The following is a 19,667-nucleotide window of genomic DNA, read 5'->3' as shown; positions in this document are numbered from 1 at the left end:
TTTATGGGACTTCTTATGAGTCACTGATACAGTGAAAAGTCAAACTTTTGATAAAAAAAACAATTGAAGCACTGTCTTGAGAGTTGTATTAGTCTTGAATCAAACCCAATGTATCACCCAATTCTCCCTGTGCATAATGACCAGTGAATGAATGAATCATGAACTGAATTGTGCCTCCTGATTTCCCCCTAGGTACATCATGACGAGCGGCCGGACCATGGAGTCAACTAAAACGTTTTTTTCGCGCCACAGCTACTTTGGGTTGTGCAAAGACAACGTGATTTTCTTCCAGCAGGGCATGCTGCCTGCCATGGACTACAATGGCAAGATCATCCTGGAGAGCAAAAACAAGCTGGCCATGGCCCCAGGTACATAACCTAACGTGTGTCGGTGCGTGTATGTCTGTGTATTTTAGATGATAACAGGGGTCTCGTGTGTGTGTGTGTGTGTGTGTGTGTGTGTGTGTGTGTGTGTGTGTGTTTCAGATGGTAACGGTGGTCTTTACAGAGCTCTGGGTACCCAGGGGATCGTGGAGGACATGGATCGGAGGGGGGTCAAGTTCATCCATGTCTACTGTGTGGACAACATCCTGGTTAAAGTAGCAGACCCTGCCTTTGTTGGCTTCTGTGTCCAGAAAGGAGGAGACTGTGGGGCTAAGGTTAGTAGCCCTCCGTCTCTTTCTCACTGGAAGTTTTTGTTCTTTCTTTCTCTCTCTAGCTGTCTCTCTCTGCCCTCTTCTGTGTCTCTCTCTCAACTGGGGGCCAAAGGTGATTAACCAAATGTGATCCAATACTCTTAAATGACTTCCTTCCTTTTCTCTCTATCCTAAATTGGTTTCCTCTCCTGTTCCCCGCTCCCTCTAAGCCAATGTTCACAAAGGCTTTGAACTGAAAGCAATATGGTTGGTCACTTTTGAATAAGAAGGAAGAAATTAAAATTAATTTAGACAAATCCTTGATCTCCTGGTTGTTCATCTCCTGTTATACAATACCAGACCAGGAAGTAGTCTTGGTTCTATGTGTTCAGTGAAGGTGTGTTTTGACTGTGTTTCGGTAAGAGAGTGTGATTGAGGGGATCCTATTAAACTGGCCCGGGTAGGCGGAGTTTGCAACGAGTAAAAACTAATTGCATTTGTTTTGGAAACGGGCTGCCTCCTGGGTGTGAGCCGGGCGCCCCTCTGGCCGATGGTGAAGTAGACTCAAACAAAAGGGACTTAGGTTAAGCACGTGGAGTGATGAGTAGGATTCTGTGCTTTCACATGCAAAAGTGATTGCTTGTGATTAAAACGCTTTGCCTGCCTTCCCAATGAAAACTAGTTAGAAATTCAAACGTATATTTTATGGAAAATAAATGTTGAATGTTTCTGTACGATGCATCATGCTACCTTGTTGACAATATTACAGAGCAGCTCAGATTACTGTACCATTTGAGCGGGATGCGCCTCCCTCAGTCTTTTGCATGGTCACATGATGGACCATAGCCCAGTGCAACCTGGGCCAGTTTAACCGAATCCCCTTATTGAAACAGTGAAAACTGCCCTGGCACGACTTCCTCTATAAAGACCTGCACTTCTAATTCACCACTAGGTGGAGGTGTAGTCTGCTATCATTCAGGAGTTCAGTAGCAGAGCGATGAGTTTTTAGCCAGACAATGTAAGGAACTATATGATAGACTATTCAATTTAAAACACATCCAGGGATGCGCATTCATTGCTACTTCAAGTATTTATCTCAAGTTTGATGGCTGAGATTATATAGGACACATAAAATAAAATCTATACTGAACAAAAATATAAGCGCAACAATTAAAAAATGTTACTGAGTTACAGTTCATATAAGGATACCAGTCAATTTAAATAAATTCATTAGGCCCAAGTCTAGGGATTTCAAATGACTGGGCAGGTGTGCAGCCATGTGTGGCCCTGAAGGGCATAGGCCCACCCACTTGACAGCCAGGCCCACCCACTGGGGAGCCAAGCCCAGCCAATCAGAATTTGTTTTCCCCCACAAATGGGCTTTATTACAGACAGAAATACTCCTCTTCACCACCCCACCCCCCCGCAGATGATCCCGCAGGTGAAGAAGCAGGATGTGGAGGTCCCGGGCTGGCGTGGTTACACGTGGTCTGCAGTTTTGAGGCCTGTTGGACGTACTGCCAAATTCTCTAAAGTGACATTGGAGGCAGCTTATGGTAGAGAAATTGACATTAAATTCTCTGGTAACAGCTCTGGTGAACATTCCTGCAGTCAGCATGCCAATTACACACTCTCAACTTTAGAAGTATGTGGCATTGTGTTGGGTGACAAAACTACACGTTATAAAATGGCCTTGTACTGTCCCAAGCACAAGGTGCACCTGTATAATGATCATGCTTTTTAATGAGCTTCTTGATATGCCATACCTTTCAGGTGGATGGATTATCTTGGCAAAGCAGAAATGCTCACAAACAGGGATGTAAAACAATTTGTATACAATTTCAGATAAGCTTTTTGTGTGTATGGAACATTTCTGAGATTTCTATTTCAGCTCATGGAGCATGGGACCAACACTTTACATGTTGTGTTTTATATTTTTGTTCAGTGTAAATAACTGCTGCAACTATATGAAGTGAGTGGCCTGGTTTTACTACCTCATTATGGACAGTGAGGGAACCACATAGTCCTCCAACACAGACAAAGCTTGGCCCACTCAGCCTATAGTATCACAAGCCTCTTAGGTGCGTTCAACAAAGGAACTAGTTCACGAACGTTCGTTAACATATTCCATTTGTTTTGTGTTAGCTGCGAACATTGGCTAACAGTCTGAGAAGCTAGTGTGCAGCGAACGCAGGTGTCTATTTCGGATCTAAACTACCTCTAAAAATAATAGTGGCCATGTACTGTAAACTTTCTACTATTTTTAGGTGAAGTGAATGGGAAAAGCTAGTCAGTTGCCAGCACAACTGAATGCATTCAACTGAAATGTGTCTTCCGCATTTAACCCAACCCCTCAATCATTTAGTAGAATGAATTTAGTAGGAATACTTAAGTCATTCCCAGTTTGAATATTGTTGCTACAGTAATCCTTACAAAAAGTAGGTATTTGATGTTTCACCGTAACATTTTGGAAATTGTTACTCTGGCAACGTGTTCGCCGCAAACAGAAGCCTTGTTGAACTCGTCTCTGATATATGATCTGTTTTTTCTAGACAATGAGTTTGGGCACAGCGTACTATTTTTGATAGGGAAGAAAACTTTACAGGGAACAGTGGTTAAATACGAAACTTAACTGGGGTTTTTTTCTCAGGAAAGCGACAGTTTTTACGACTTGTTTAACTAGCGTGGCAGTGCAACTATTAAACAATTTTTCATTTTATAGTTTTTTATTTATTTGACCTTAATGTTGGGGAGATCTGGCTCAAATTCAGCAGTACAGCATCCCCACCATGCGTGCGCAAGCACACACACACTGTGAGGCCAGTTCATGAGTAATGTGAAGAGAATAGAAGTAGTAAGACTCAGACTTGGGTGATTCGTGGGAATTACGAGCAGAGATGGGGCCCTAGCTGTTCTATCATCCATTTCCTCCTGATGGCAGCTTTGTGACGTATAACATCCTCTCATCACTGTCTCAGGACAGGAACACGCGCACAAACACTCAGCAATATTGTAGCTGGCTGGTCCCAGTTTGACACTAGAAGCTGCTATTACACTTCATTAGTGTGCTTTCTTACATTAGTGGACAGTCCTCCCTCACCATCTGTATTCCCCCTAAACTCCTTCCTATCTCCTTTAGTTAGTTATTACTGACAGGCCTGCTCCTGTTGGAACAAACAGTTAGCAGTTAACACACACACACCAATGCTCTGCAAGACCTTCAGCAGATTGTTCAGTTGACATTTTAGGCTTTAGTTCTGCATTATTGGCTTGGGTTCTTCTCAGTCACTTGATAGACCATGAGATTGTCCCTAAAAATAAATGTAATGCACTACATGGCCAAAGGTATGTGGACAACTGCTCATCAAACATCTCATTCCAAAGTTGTGAGCATTTCATATGGATTTGGTCCCCCCTTTGCTGCTATAACCGCCTCCACTCTTCTGGGAAGGCTTTCCGCTAGATGTTGGAACATTTGCTGTGGGGACTGGCTTCCATTCAGCCACGAGCATTAGTGAAGTGGAGTACTGATGTTGGGCGATTAGGCCTGGCTCGCAGTCGGCATTCCAATTAATCCCAAATGTGTTTGATAGGGTTGAGGTCAGGGCTCTGTGCAGGCCAGTCAAGGTCTTCCACACCGATGTCAACAAACCATTTCTGTATTGACCTCGCTTTGTGCGTGGGGTCATTGTCATGCTGAAACAGTAAAGGACCTTCCCCAAACTGTTGCCACAAAGCACAGAATCGTCTAGAATGTCATGGTATGCCGTTGCGTTAAGATTTCCCTCACTGGGACTAAGAGGCCTAGCCCGAACCATGAAAAACAGCCCCCGACCATTATTCCTTCTCCGCCAAACTTTACAGTTGGCACTATACATTGGGGTAGGTAGCGTTCTCCTGGTATCCGCCAAACCCAGATTTGTTCGTCAGACTGCCAGGTGGTGAAGCTTGATTCATCACTCCAGTGATCGCGTTTCCACCGCTCCATAGTCCAATGGCGGCGAGCTTCACACCTCTCCATCCGATGCTTGGCATTGCACATGGTGATCTTAGGCTTTTGTGCGGCTCCTCGGCCATGGAAACCGATTTCATGAAGCTCCCAACGAACAGTTCTTGCGCCGACGTTGCTTCCGGAGGCAGTTTGGAACTCGATAGTGAGTGTTGCAATCGAGGACAGACTATTTTTACACGCTTCAGCACTCGGCAGTCCTATTCTGTGCGCTTGTGTGGCCTACCACTTCGCGGCTGAGCCGAGAACTGCTCCTAGAAGTTTCCTCTTCACAATAACAGCACTTAGAGTTGACCGGGGCAGATTTAGCAGGGCAGAAATTTGTCGAACTGAGTTGTTGAAAAGGTGGTGTTCTATGACTGACACTTTGAAATACATTGAGCTCTTCATTAAGGCCATTCTACTGCCTTGTTTTTCTATGGAGATTGCATGGCTGTTTTCTCGATTTTATACACCTGTCAGCAACGGCTGTGGCTGAAATAGCCTAATCCACTAATTTGAAGGGGTGTACACTTATGTTCCTCTAATTTTTTTTGGGGTACTGAGCAAATTTCAGGTTCGCTGAGCGCAAACTTGAAAGTTGTGAAAATTCGGTGCAACTTCCGGCGTGCGTTTACTGTGAACACTGAGGCTGTACCTGCTTTAAGTTTCAGTTTTAACATTGGCAATGTAGGCTACTGTGGCTATTTAATCATAATATAAGCCTACCAGAGTGGCCTACCATAAAAAACAAGGGAGAAAATGCATCTCATAACATTTTAACATGGAAATGGCTGTTTTGTAGTTCAGCTTACAATTGCGGCCAAAGTGTGGTGTTTGTGTAGGCCTACATTACATGAGACTTTTGGAAAAAAACATGCAGGGCTTGACATTAACCTGTGTATCCCCTTGTCCTTCAGTCAAGGAGGTGACTGAAAATGTTCTGTGTTGTTTGATTCAAGAAAACACTTTACAAAGTTAAATGCATTATTATTCCCATACTATTATTACAGAGAATCAGACAAACTATGCTACCCTCTGCCTAGTGGCTATAAAAAATTATCCCTTTAAGACTAACATTTTTTTTTACCTGACTTGCTTTTCAAAGATTTCTAGAAATGTACATGTTTTGTGCTCTTGTAGGAAGAAATCACTCCCCTATTGCTGACGACTCACTAACTAGCAAAGGATATTAACAGAATGTGCACACATGGTTGTTTCATGCAGCTCTCGCTTTGATCTTAAAACAAGCGCATCTACTCAAGACCGCTCATGCTGTAAACACAGTCCAGTTCAAAGTAAATGGCACAGATCCATATATGGCAATGGTCTATTTGCATATAAACCTACTGCAGCTCTTATTGGTTATGCCGCACCGGTCTGTGTGGAGTACGGGCTGAGGCATGCGTGTCAATGCAATAGAAACCTACTCTGATGTGTTCTGCCGACAACTAAGTCTTGTGTAGTTTGTTTTGCATACTAATAAGTCTTGGATAGTTGGTTTTGTGTTCGTATGTTGCTTTGAAAGTGGCTAATATTGCATTGATTCTATCACAATTGCCACAGTAAAGGGAAATGTTGATAGTGTTAACTAACAGGAAAAACTCTGAACTTCACTCAACTTTCTAATCTCGTGCTTCTCCGTGGGCGGATACGGTATTTCTGCACGGCAGTCTCGCCCCGTGCACCACACAGTTTAGAGGGAGCATTGATGTCCACATACTTTTGTGTGTATATATATAGTGTATTTAACTCCAAGTTGAGAGCTGTAGTAAACCCATTCCTGTTGTGTGTCAGATTAAGAGCTGTGGTGTGGAGGTTCTGCTAGGATCAGAGGAATGCAGGGACCCACCCTCGTATCATTAACTGACAAACATTACAGTTGATGTGGATTCTTGCCCCAAGACTAACCCCCTCATCAAGCCCAGCTCTGTCATTTTGACTACCAACCAGATGGGCTGAGGGCTGGATTTCTGATTCAGACCAAAATGTAGAGTCAAATGCTATTTTTAAGAATCCCATCCATATCTACATTTCTGAGATGTTTTGACCCAGGTAAAATCCCTTCCTGTGGCATCACTTCCAGGTTGTGGAGAAGACCAATCCAACGGAGGCGGTGGGCGTGGTCTGTAAGGTCGACGGACGTTACCAGGTGGTAGAATACAGCGAGATCACCTTGGCTACGGCTGAGAAGCGCAGCGCAGACGGACGGCTGATGTTCAATGCAGGAAACGTTGCCAATCACTTCTTCACCCTAGCCTTCCTCAGGGACATCGTCCAGTGAGTCTCAACACACACAAACATTTATGCAAACACACACACACAGCCACACACACCTCCATACAGTAAGTGAGTAATTACATGGTGAATGTGTATCCCTCATTAAGCAGGTATTTGAGGTCAGTACCTGCCTAGTGGAAGCCTCATAACCTGAGAGCTTAGTAGTGGCCTTGGACATAGCTGGTTTCTAATGAGCAGTGTCTGTCAGCTGATATATCCCTGGAAACATCGCAGTGACTTTAATGAATACCCAGAATCTAAGGTGAAGTAAATGAAAGGAGCCAAAGCTGAAGTTTAGTTTGGACTTTTTTTTTCTTTTCTTTTTTCCTCTTCACTTTTAACAGTTAAAACCAAGTGTGTGTTTCAAAATTCCTGATCTCACTCTCTCTCTGCATCCACCTCGCTCTCTCTCTGCATCCACCTCGCTCTCTCTCTGCATCCACCTCGCTCTCTCTCTGCATCCACCTCGCTCTCTCTCTGCATCCACCTCGCTCTCTCTCTGCATCCACCTCGCTCTCTCTCTGCATCCACCTCGCTCTCTCTCTGCATCCACCTCGCTCTCTCTCTGCATCCACCTCGCTCTCTCTCTGCATCCACCTCGCTCTCTCTCTGCATCCCCCCTTTCAGTTCAATTCAAATGGGCTTGATTTGACATGGGAAACATATGTTTACATTGCCAAAGCAAGTGAAATAATCATTAAACAAAAGTAGGGCTGTCCTTGACAACAAAAAAATCTTAGTTGACCAGGAGTCGTCTGTTCTTTTGACCAATTAATTGGTCGAAATTTTAAAACATATTTTTTTTTACATATATTGACACATTTGATGTGTTTTAATCAAATCAACCATATTCACTGAGCTTGCCTGATGCTTTAAGCACACTGTTTGATTAAATAATTAAGACACACAAATGATTAGAGGGAGTCCGACAGCAATTGATTTGATTGTGCCGTAATAATAGTAATAACAATAAGGAGATCAAGAAAAAGGAGCATTATTATAATAATATTTTTTTCTGACAATTTGGAGCAGTGTAAACAACACTACATAAATAATACTAGGGAGGCTGTTCTGAGGGACAAAAAGTGTAAAGCCTTCATTACAGCAAAGAAAAGATTAAAAACAGCCGGATTTGTGAAAATGTTTACTTGACATGTTGTTGTGAGGCTTGATGCTCATGGAATGAGTAGGCTATTAAACAAACACTCAAACAGGCAACAGAAGCAGGATCTGTCTTATTTCTGTAGATATTGATTCATAAAGCCACGCACATTTAACAGTTAGGCTATTGATTATAGACCTAATTAAGTTGTGATTTCCTCTCTCCTCACTTTTCGTAGAAAAGGCAATGGCAGTTTTCTCTTCTCCACATTCTGCTTCTGCCTCCGCTGCATTGTTCTCAACACCAATGTACTGGTTAACTTTGCTATTATGCACATAGCAACATTGTCTAGGAAAAGGCGCCAATTCAACAATGCACTGATGTGTTTCAGAACCGCGGACAGCTATCACTATCCAACACGGGAGAAAGCGCGTTTGTTTTACCATTGTTCTTATGTAATATAACCATATACAATTTCAGTAGCACATGTCTTAGAGTGATGAACTGTACCATCCCCAGGGCCTCCACAATGGATTAGTCCACTCAAACAGATGTGAATCAGACAGGTGTCTTGTACACCACGATATTTGTATTTAATTTTTTTGCTACTGCTCAACTAAAGAAATCTCGGTTGACCAACAGCCTATCGACCAAACAATCGACGATGGCCTTTTACTGTCCCCAGCACAAGCTGCACCTGTGGAATGATCATGCTTTTTAATCAGCTTCTTGATAATCCATCCATCTGACAGGTGGCATATCTTGGCAAAGGAGAAATGCTCACTAACAGGAAGTAAACACAATTGTGCACAAGTTGAGAGAGATGTTTTTTTTTGTGCGTATGGAACATTTCTGGGATGTTTTATTTCAGCTCATGAAACATGGGACTAACACTTTTGCATTTATGTTTTTGTTCAGTCTAGGATTTCTATTTCTTTTTGCAATTTAGCAGCTATGAAACAAAACAGCAGAAATACTTTGAAAACAGCTACTGCAGCATTTTTCTAACCCTAAATCACACATGTGCTCATACTTGACTTTTTACTATTTTTATTCAATGTTATGCTCGTACTGTAGAGCCCTGCAACTTGACCAACCGCCAACGTGGCTGGGGATATAGACATTCTTACCTGCCAATACCTAAATCTACCCGCATTTGGCAGGTGTTAATTGTATGCCCTGGATATGGGAGTTTATCAATGTTGGATTTGTTTTCAAATTCTTTGTGGGTCTGTAAAATATATGGGTCTGTAATATGGTCATACATTTGGCAGGAGATTAGCAAGTGCAGATCAGTTTCCACCTCATTTTGTGGACAGTGGGCACCTCCTGTCTTCTCTTGAGAGCCAGGTCTGCCTCTCTCATTAGCAAGGCTATGCTCACCGAGTCTGTACAGTCAAGGATTTTCTTAATTTTGGGTCAGTCACAGTGGTCAGCCACTGTGTACTCTCTGTGGGGTCTTTGTTGTTCTCGCTCTCTCTCGCTCTCTGCATCCCCATCTTTCTCTTACCCGCTTTCTCTCTCTCCTCCCCTGTACTGGATGGCCATGGTTTTGCAAGCTCGATCCAACTTTGCTATTTTGTGAATATTTTGTTTATTTTTACTTTATTTGCAGGGAATGTATCTGCTATAATTTCTTACAACCGACAATAACTTTTGAACATCAGATCGACAGTTACTTACCTCAATTCTGACTTCTATTCATCTGGCCTGGGCTCTTTCTGTAATTCCGACAAGGATCAGCTGACTTTAGAGGCAGGAGTGGGAGGGGTTCCTGGCGAGATTAAGGTCAAGGGAGAACCAGCTACCTCTTCCCTCCATTCTACTGGCCAATTGATAATGAGATGGATGATCTCCGATTGTGGATTTGCTACCAACGGGACTCTCAACTGCAATTTTCTCTGCTTTTCTGAAACATGGTTCTCGGACAAGATGGATTCTCCATTCACCGTGCGGACAGGACAGTTGAGTCATGAAAATTGAGGAAGTGGGGGTTGGCCTCTTCATCAACAACAACTGGAGTGCTGACCCGAGCGTGGTGGAAGTGTTGACCCATTGTTCACCCGTTCAAGAGCTAACCACCTCCGTCATCGGCTTCATTAGGAAATGCATCAGCAACGTTGTCCCCACAGTGAAGGTTTTCTGCTTCCCCAATCAAAAGCCCTGGATTAACATGGAGGTTGGCGCTAAACTAAAGGATGGAGCTACCGCATACACGGATATCGCAGACATCCCTGAGACTATGGCTGAGGACAGGAACAAGTATAAGAACTCCCGCTATGACCTTCTCAGACTCATCAAACGAGCAAAAGGGCAATATAGGAATAAGGTGAAGTCATATTACACAGGCTCCGCCATGTGTCAGGGGCTACAGTCCATTACGGATTACAAAGGAAGACCCAGCGTGATGCCGCTCTACCGAACGAGCACAATGCATTTAATACACGCTTTGATAATAACATCATGCTGCGTGTCAGGGCCGCCACCGACTCAGAAAATTGGGTGATCTCGCTCTCTGAGGCCGACGTGAGTAAAGTCTTTATTCAGGTCAACACCTGCAAGGCCCGATGGTATTCTAGGGTGCGTTCTCAGAGCATGAGCAGAACAGCTGGCCGGCATATTCACAGTAATTTTTTACCTCAGTCTGTAATCCCCACATGTTTTAAGATGACCACCATCATTCCTGTTCCCAAGAACTCTAAGGGTTCATGCCACAATGACTACCACCCTGTAGCACTCACATCTGTAATCATGAACTGCTTTGAGAGGCTGGTTAATGGCACACATCAACTCCAACATCCCAGACACCTAGACCCACTCCCATTTGCGTGCCACCCCAGCAGAGCCATAAGCGGCGCAATCTCAATTGCACTCCACACTGCCCTCAACCACCTAGATAAGGGGAATACCTATGTGAGAATGCTGTTCATTGACTACAGCTCAGTGTTCAACACCATTGTCCCTCCAAGCTAGTCACCAAGCTTAGGACCCTGGGACTGGGGGCCCCACAAGGATGTGTGCTTAGTCCCCTCCTCCCTTTTCACCCACGACTGCATGGCCGCGCACAACTCCAACACCATCAAGTTTGCAGACAACACGACTCTGGTAGGCCTGATCACCGGCGATGATGACCTGGCAGTGTGGGGCCGGAACAACAACCTCTCAACATCAGTAAGACCAAGGAGCTGATCGTGGACTACAGGAAAGGGGGTGGGGGGAGTTGTGAGTACGCCCCCATTCACATCAACGAGGCTGCAGTGGAGCAGGTTGAGAGCTTCAATATCTGTGTCCAAATCACAAAGAACTTAATGGTACACACACACACACACACACAAAGTCGGCAAGAAGATGCTACCACATCTCTTCCCCCTCACCAGGTTGTTTGGTCTCAAATCCTCAAAGTTCTACAGCTGTACCATTGAGAGCATCTTGACTGGCTGCATTACTGCTTGGTATAGCAATTTTAATATATTTTTTTTTATTTTACCTTTATTTAACTAGGCAAGTCAATTAAGAACAAATTATTATTTTCAATGACGGCCTAGGAACAGAGGGTTAACTGCCTTGTTCAGGTGAAGAACGACAGATTTCTACCTTGTCAGCTCCGGGATTTCGATCTTGCAACCTTTCGGTTACTAGTCCAACGCTCTAACCACTAGGCTACCTGCTGCGATCGAGGGTAGTGCAATGGCACTGCCCCCGATCGCATGGTGCTACAGAGGGTGGTTCAGACAGCCCAGTACATTAGTGGGATTCAGCTCCTTGCCATCCGAGATCTATTTATTTTTTACATTTAACCTTTGTTTAACTAGGCAAACTCAGGCGACGCTTGGCCAATTGTGCGCCGCCCTATGGGACTCCCAATCACAGCCGGTTGTGATACAGCCTGGATTCAAACCAGGGAGTCTCTAGTGACGCCTCAAGCACTGAGATGCAGTGTCTTAGACCGCTGTGCCACTCGGCAGCCCAGGCGGTGTGAAAGGAAGTCCCGGACAATTGTTAGACTCCAGCCACCCAAGCCATAGACTGTTCTCTCTGCTTCCACACAGCAAGCGGTACTGGTGCATCAAGTCTGATACAAACAGGCTCCTGAACAGCTTCTATGCCTATGCCATAAGACTGCTAAATAGCTAACAAAATGGCTCCATGGACAATCTGAGTTGACCCATGTATTTTATTCTTATTTTTGCACTGTCTCTATGCACACGCACAAGGCCCTACACACTTATGCACACTGACACTCACTCACGCACATAATATGCACGTACATTTATTCACCTCCCTCTGCAACTGAATCCTGGACTTCCTGACGGCAACAACACGTCTGCCATGCTGATCCTTAACACTCGGGCGCCTCGGGTGTACTTAGTCCCCTCTTGTATTCCCTGTTCACCCACGACTGCGTGGCCAAACACGACTCCAACACCATCATTAAGTTTGCTGACGACACAACAGTGGTAGGCCTGATCAGCGACAACGATGAGACGGCCTATAGGGAGGAGGTCAGAGAACTGACAGTGTGGTGCCAGGACAACAACCTCTCCCTCAACGTGTGCAAGACTAAGGAGCTGATTGTGGACTACAGGAAAAGGCGGGCCGAACAGGCCCCGATTAACATCGACGGGGCTGTAGTGGAGCGGGTCCAGATTTTCAAGTTCCTTGGTGTCCACATCACCAATGATCTATCATGGTCCAAACACACCAAGACAGTTGTGAAGAGGGCACGACAAAACCTTTTCCCCCTCAGGAGACTGAAAAGATTTGGCATGGGTCCCCAGATCCTCAAAAAGTTATACAGCTGCACCATCGAGAGTATCCTGACCGGTTGCATCACCGCCTGGTATGGCAACTGCTCGGCATCTGACCGTAAGGTGCTACAGAAGGTAGTGTGAACGGCCCAGTACATCACTGGGGCCAAGCTTCCTGCCATCCAGGACCTATATAATAGTCGGTGTCAGAGGAAAGCCCATAAAATCGTCAGACTCCAGTCACCCAAATCATAAACTGTTTTTCTCTGCTACTGGAGCGTCACATCTAGGACCAAAAGGCTCCTCAACAGCTTCCACCCCCAAGCCATAAGACTGCTGAAAAATTCATAAAATCGCCACCGGACAATTTACATTGACACCCCCCCTCTTGTACACTGCTGCTACTCGCTGTTTGTTTGTTACCTATGCATAGTCACTTCGTTCCCAACTACATGTACCAATTACCTCAACTAGCCTGTACCTCCGCACACTGACTCGGTACCGGTGACCCCTGTATATAGAATTGTTATTCTTATTGTGTTACTTTTTATTATGAATTTTTATTTTAGTCTACTTGGTAAATATTTTCTTCTTCTTGAACTGCACTGTTGGTTAAGGGCTTGTAAGTAAGCATTTCACGGTAAAGTCTACACTTGTTGTATTCGGCCAATGTGACAAAGTTTGATTTGACTCTACACACGCACACCCATACAATCATCATATACGCTGCTGCTACTCTGTTTATCATATATCCTGATGCCTAGTCACCTTACCCCTATACATACAGCGCCTTCAGAAAGTATTCACACCCCTTGACTTTTTCCATATTCTGAATTTCCAATGGATTAATTTGAGATGAGTTTGTCACTGGTCTGCAAACAATACTCCATAATGTCAGTGTAATTATGTTTTTCAATTTTTTTTTACAAATGAATTAAGAATGAAAGCTGAATTGTCTTGAATCAATAAGTATTCAACCCCTTTTGTTATGGCAAGCCAAAATAAGTTCAGGAGTAAAAGTTTGCTTAACAAGTCACAAGTTGCATGGCCTCTCTCTGTGTGCAATAACAGTGTTTAACATGATTTTTTTTATTGACTACCTCGCACATACAATTATCTGTAAGGTCCCTCAGTCGAGCAGAGAATTTCAACACAGATTCAACCACAAAGACCAGGGAGATTTTCCAATGCCTTGCAATTAAGGGCACTTATTGGTAGATGGGTAAAAAAAGAAAAATAACCAAACATTCAATATCCCTTTTGAGCATGGTGAAGTTATTAATTACACTTGGGATGGTGTATCAATACACCCAGTCACTACAAAGATACAGGTGTCCTTCCTAACTAAGTTGCAGGAGAGGAAGGAAACTGCTCAGGGATTTCACAATGAGGCCAATGGTGACTTTTAAAACAGAGTTGAATGGCTGTGATGAGAGAACTAAGGATGGATCAACAACATTGTAGTTACTCCGCAATACTAACCTACTTGACAGAGTGAATAGAAGGGAGCCTATACAGAATAAAAATATTCCAAAACATGCATCACGGCACTAAAGTAATACTGCAAAAAACAGGGGTAAAGCAATTACATTTTTGTCCTTAATATGAAGTGTTATGTTTTGTGCAAATCCAATACAACACAATACCACTCTCCATATTTTCAAGCATGTTATGGGTATGCTTGTAATCATTAAGGACTGGGGAGTTTTTCAGGATAACAAATAAATGGCGTGGAGCTAAGCACAGGCAAAATTCTAGAGGAAAACCTGGATTATTCTGCTCTCCACCAGACACTGGGAGATAAATTCACCTTTCAACAGGACAATAACCTAAAACACAAGGCCAAATCTACAATGGAGTTGCTTACCAAGAAGACCGTGAATGTTCCTGAGTGGCCAACCTACAGTTTTGACTTAAATCGTCTTTAAAATCTATGGCAAGACTTAAATGGTTGTGTATTAATGATCAACAACCAATTTGAAAGAGCTTTAAGAATTTTGAAAAGAATGGCTAAATATTGTACAATCCAGGTATCCAAAGCTATTAGTGACTTACCCAGAAAGTCTAACGGCTGTAATCGCTGCCAAAGGTGATTCTAACATGTATTGACTCAGGGGTGTGAATACTTATGTAAATTTGATATTTCTGTATTTCATTCTCAATAAATTTGCCAAAATTTCAAAAAACCTGTTTTCACTGTCGTTATGGGGTGTGTAGATGGGTAAAAATGTAATCCATTTCATATTCAGGCTTTAACATGACAAAATGTGGAATAAGTCAAGGGGTATGAATACTTTCTGAAGGCACTATAATCTACCTTTTATCAATCCAGTATCCCTGCACATTGTAAATATGGTACAGGAACTGACCTTTAATATATGTGTGTGTGTGTGCGCTTGTACTTTTATATCTCATGTGTTTTTGTTCTACCTTGTTATTTTTTGTATTACATTGTTATTAATTACTGCACTGTTGGAGTTAGAGCTCGCAAAAAAAGCCATTACTTGTGCATGTGACATTGAAACTTGAAACTCTCTCTCAGGACGTTCGAGCCTCAGCTGCAGCATCACGTGGCCCAGAAGAAAATCTCGTATGTGGACACGCAGGGACGGCTAATCAAACCCGACAAACCCAACGGGATTAAAATGGAAAAATTTGTCTTTGACATATTCCAGTTTGCCAAGTAAGTGCAGTGATTTTCCAGCTGGCTTTAGCATGTGTGGAGCTGGCTGCATTTCCCCTTAACCTGCGGAGAGGAAAGGGGGAGACATAGCCAGGCATCCGTTAGTAAGACCCAGGTCCTGACACCCAGATCTCTGGAGCCCCAGCTTCCATCCCCCATCTCCTTGGCAGGTTCCAGGACCTCAGACACCTAGCCCAAACCCCAGCTCCATAGCCACTGCCCCAGAGCCAGCCCAGCCCTCCTCCTCCTGCTGCTGGGGCCTGTAAGATATAGGTTTTACGAGCTGCTCCAGTCTCTCTCTCTCAGCGGTTGATTCATGACATCACCTCTGTGTCATGTTGCTGCTTTTAGAACTTTACATGGAGTCAAAGGATTCCTCATTGCAATGACGCAATTCTATGTGGCTCTATTTTAGAACTCTGCCATTCTCAGGTTGTTTTGATAAAGATGATAAATATGTTTTGTTGTTCAGGGGGTGGGTTACCTTGGAAACGGTAGCACTAAAGATGCATTTTCACACTGTTTTGTGTGTCTCAGGGCCTTTGTGGTGTATGAGGTTCTTCGTGAAGACGAGTTCTCTGCCCTGAAGAACGCCGACAGCCAGGATGGTAAAGACACGCCCACCACGGTGAAACACGCCCTCATGTCCCTGCATCACCGCTGGGTCCTCAATGCTGCAGGACACTTTATAGATGAGAACGGGACACGTGTGCCTGCTATACCCAGGTGAGAGACAAACACACACACACCAAACACACTCACAGTGAGTATACATTCTATTTATCTCTCCACCTGTTGTCACGTTCATCACCATATAGTCTCCCTGTCACACCTTTTCCACAATCCCACTTTTTCTCACAGCATCCCTCTCACGGTTCCCCTTAACCCTGTGTGTCCTGTGTAATGTTTTAATGTTTCCAGAGATGGACCTGCAGGATGTGGCACAGCTGATGTCAACCAGAAGTAACTATTCTCTGTGCTACTGACTGAGTTACTGCATGGTGACGGGGCTTTGGCTTTCACACAGTTGCTCACTGTAACCCACTGTCACACACACACCTGGGCTGTGTCTCAATTCTGTATACTGGCTTCCTCTGTCTCCTGTCCTACTTTCACCTGATCAGTTTATCAGTGTGGGTGAAGGGAAGGAGAGGAAGGGACTAGGATGTTGAGATGCAGCCTGGGGTTTAGCTGTGCTAGGGCCCAGGTCAAAAGTCATAGGGAGGTCACAGGGTACCTGACCTGCCCACTGACTTGGTTCCTGTCCAATAGTCTTCATATGCATCCTGCCTTACTTTCTTTATTTAGCCAATCAATGGTCTGCATGTGATTAGGTAAGTGTAGGCCAGTTTATCATCCTGTTGGTTTCACCAATCAAACCATACTAGAGCAGTGATTATCTCAAGGAAGGAGGGAGGGATGGAAGGAAGGAAGGATGCATAAGATATTGGTGCAGGGCCTAGTGCTAACGGGGACAGTAGCTACTAACCCACGGAATGTGGAGCATGCTGGGTAATGGGCACTGGGCATGCTTTGCAATTGATTTTGAGTGGCCATTTCAGATCGGATGTTGGCCAGTTACCTGTGATTGTGACGGCAACACTAAATACATTTAAATCATTGTTCAAAGATTATGATTTAAATGAAAGTAGTGTATTCAACAGCATTTTAAAAAATATTTATTACATTCATAAATGTTAATAAATGCTACTTAGTGGTGTCATTAAATTGCAATAAGGTGTAATGGCTCTTTCTGTATGATATATGCTCTTTCCCAATCAATATAGACTTCATTCACTTCCACTTCAAACTACCTACTTAGTCTTCCTGGACCTAGATGAAGCCTACTCCTGGACTAAATGGAATCTCTGAAAGTGCTTTTTAGCCCATGAATAGGGTTCATCTGGGTCCAGGAAAAAGGTCTAGGAGTCTCTCGGATGTGAACGCTTTAATGCTTTGCTCCAAACATCAAATCATCTAAGAACAGCTGGAGGAGAGAATCAAACATCCAGCTGCCTCTTCTCTTTTCTTACTCCATACACAAGAGAAAAGGACTCAACCTTTCCTCCTCTTCTTTTCCACCCAGTCTGAAGGATGGAACAGACCTGCCAATCAAATGTGAGATCTCCCCACTGGTGTCCTATGGAGGAGAGGTAAGGGGGAGGGACTTAACAGTAGGGACCTGTTCAAATATAAATAAATATTAAAAAGTGATTCCTGTTATAGTTAGTTAATTCAGTTCAAATATAAATAAATATTAAAAAGTGATTCTTTGTTATAGTTACTTAATTCAGTTTTACCAGTGTTGATGATATAATAGCCTGATGTCACTTCCTGTTGTGTTGCAGGGTTTGGAGGAGCTGGTGAGTGGGCGAGAGTTCCGCCCTACCCTGGTCATCGATGAAAGTGGAGCCCACGAACTGGTGAAGAATGGCTTGTGAGGGATGGAAAATGGAGAGAGAGCGAGTGAGCAAAAATCAGAGATGAGCCAAAGACCTATTCCACTCCTTCCCCCACTCCCTCTCCTCCTCCCTACAACTGGAAGAAACTGTGACGTTTGTTTCCGTGCAATAATGCTGCGTTCATTTGCTTTCCTAAATAATTGAAACACAATGCATTTCCGACATCCAAAAACGAGCTTCTTAATTGGAATTTTAAGTGGGAAACCTGTACTATAACTCAGGAGATCCAACCCCCAGTTGAAATGTTTTCCAAATTTTTGTTTTTTCTGAGGAGCATGTGGCCGCAGCACAGGATGAAGGACAGAAGCCTTGCGGGGCTGGATGAAGCAGTTTGAAGATCAAGCTATTTATTTTGCTTAAGTCCAATATTTTTATCTGTCTTGTAGATGGAAATTACCACCTATGCATTTTACCAAGTGATTTGTACATACAGATACAAATAGAGATGGGTACAGCAATTGTAGTCAGATGAACCTAATATAAATGATTGATTTATTATTAACATGTAATGTTTGTTCATGGAAAGAGTTTTTTGATGATAACTGGGTTGCATAGCACACTACTGCTAGTCTTCTGCCTGATTGGCTTCCAAATGACGCTGTTGACATAAGAATTGTTTTCCATTTTCTTTATTAAAGAAATATCCAATTTGAAGAGGTATAAGTCTTCTTTGATTAAATCTAAGGTTAGCGTGGTGTGTGTGTGTGTGTGCACCTGTGTGTCTGCGCACCCTGTGTGTAGATTTGTCAGTCTCTGTGTGTGATTGTTGTGTCTTTTGCATTAGAAGTCCTGGTGTGTTGAATCAGAGTTTCCAGGAAGCAGCACATGGTTTGTGTTTTAAGATGGGCCATAGTGAGCATGCTACACTTACTGCTGCAGCCACTCAGGAAATCTACTCTGTGCCTGCTAACCGTCTCTCTCCCTCTGTCTGTCTCTGTCTCTCACACACAAACAATCCTCTCACTTTCTATCTCTGACTTTCTCCTTTTTTCTTCCTCTCCTTTCACTTGCTCTCACTCCCGCTACAATATCTCTGACAGAAGGTATTGCAGTGACCGAGGGATATGCTTACGTAACACTTTTATAAAGGATACCTCAATGTAAATGTTGAATTGACTGAGGTAAATTACCTTGATGTATATTGTAGAATGTTATATTTCTTCAGGCAGATATGAAACATGACCATGTGCATCGATAGAGTTTTAGCACACTGGACTGTCCTTAACTGAACTACTGTAGAGCGTGCTTTCCTCACTAAGCCACACCATGCTTTTCCATCATGAAGGAAGGGGTGCATTTAAAGGGGAATTCCACCCCCTTATCATTATTTGATACGTTGATCCTTACCTTCTTAATCCTCATTATCCCTTTTATTTCCTGAGTCTGGTGTTTTAGTCCACATCAGCTATGGAACACTGGCGGTGATGATGTCATCAGGTGGTGACTGTCCTTACTCATCACTAAGGTGAGCTCATTCTGTGGTCCGAGTGTTATCAACGTATAAAAGTGCTTCATGAATTGTATAACAATTGTAAGTATCTGTGTGTACTTGCAGTGTGTACTCACTGGCCTACACACAGTACCCCAAAATAAAAATGAAAAGCTGAAATGTCTTGAGTCAATAAGTATTCAAGCCCTTTGTTATTGCAAGTCTAAATAAATGAATGAGTAAAAGTTTGCTTAAGTCTCATGTTGCATTTACTCACTCTGCAATAATAGCGTTTTTAACTTTTTTTTAATGACTACCTCATCTATGTACCCCACACATAT

At 43.4% G+C, this 19,667-nt stretch overlaps 1 protein-coding gene across 4 annotated transcripts in view; it reads left to right on the top strand.

The window, feature by feature from the left end:
- Positions 1 to 18,551, top strand: part of LOC120054939 (UDP-N-acetylhexosamine pyrophosphorylase-like) — a 36,689-nt gene extending 18,138 nt beyond the window's left edge. For 3 of the 4 annotated variants that reach the window (XM_039002703.1, XM_039002701.1, XM_039002702.1), the window contains 8 exons: positions 193 to 368; positions 486 to 658; positions 6,709 to 6,902; positions 15,295 to 15,435; positions 15,973 to 16,161; positions 16,357 to 16,398; positions 17,522 to 17,588; positions 17,784 to 18,551. In XM_039002703.1, the coding sequence (XP_038858631.1) occupies positions 193 to 368; positions 486 to 658; positions 6,709 to 6,902; positions 15,295 to 15,435; positions 15,973 to 16,161; positions 16,357 to 16,398; positions 17,522 to 17,588; positions 17,784 to 17,876 (1,075 nt within the window). In that variant the 3' untranslated portion in view covers positions 17,877 to 18,551. The remainder of the gene's footprint in view (positions 1 to 192; positions 369 to 485; positions 659 to 6,708; positions 6,903 to 15,294; positions 15,436 to 15,972; positions 16,162 to 16,356; positions 16,399 to 17,521; positions 17,589 to 17,783) is intronic. The other variant, XM_039002704.1, reaches the window with a different exon arrangement.
- The last annotated feature ends 1,116 nt before the right edge of the window (positions 18,552 to 19,667 follow it).

This window comes from Salvelinus namaycush, chromosome 10 (assembly GCF_016432855.1).
Source record: "Salvelinus namaycush isolate Seneca chromosome 10, SaNama_1.0, whole genome shotgun sequence".
NCBI lineage: Eukaryota > Metazoa > Chordata > Actinopteri > Salmoniformes > Salmonidae > Salvelinus > Salvelinus namaycush.
This window is presented reverse-complemented; position numbering and strand designations above follow the sequence as displayed.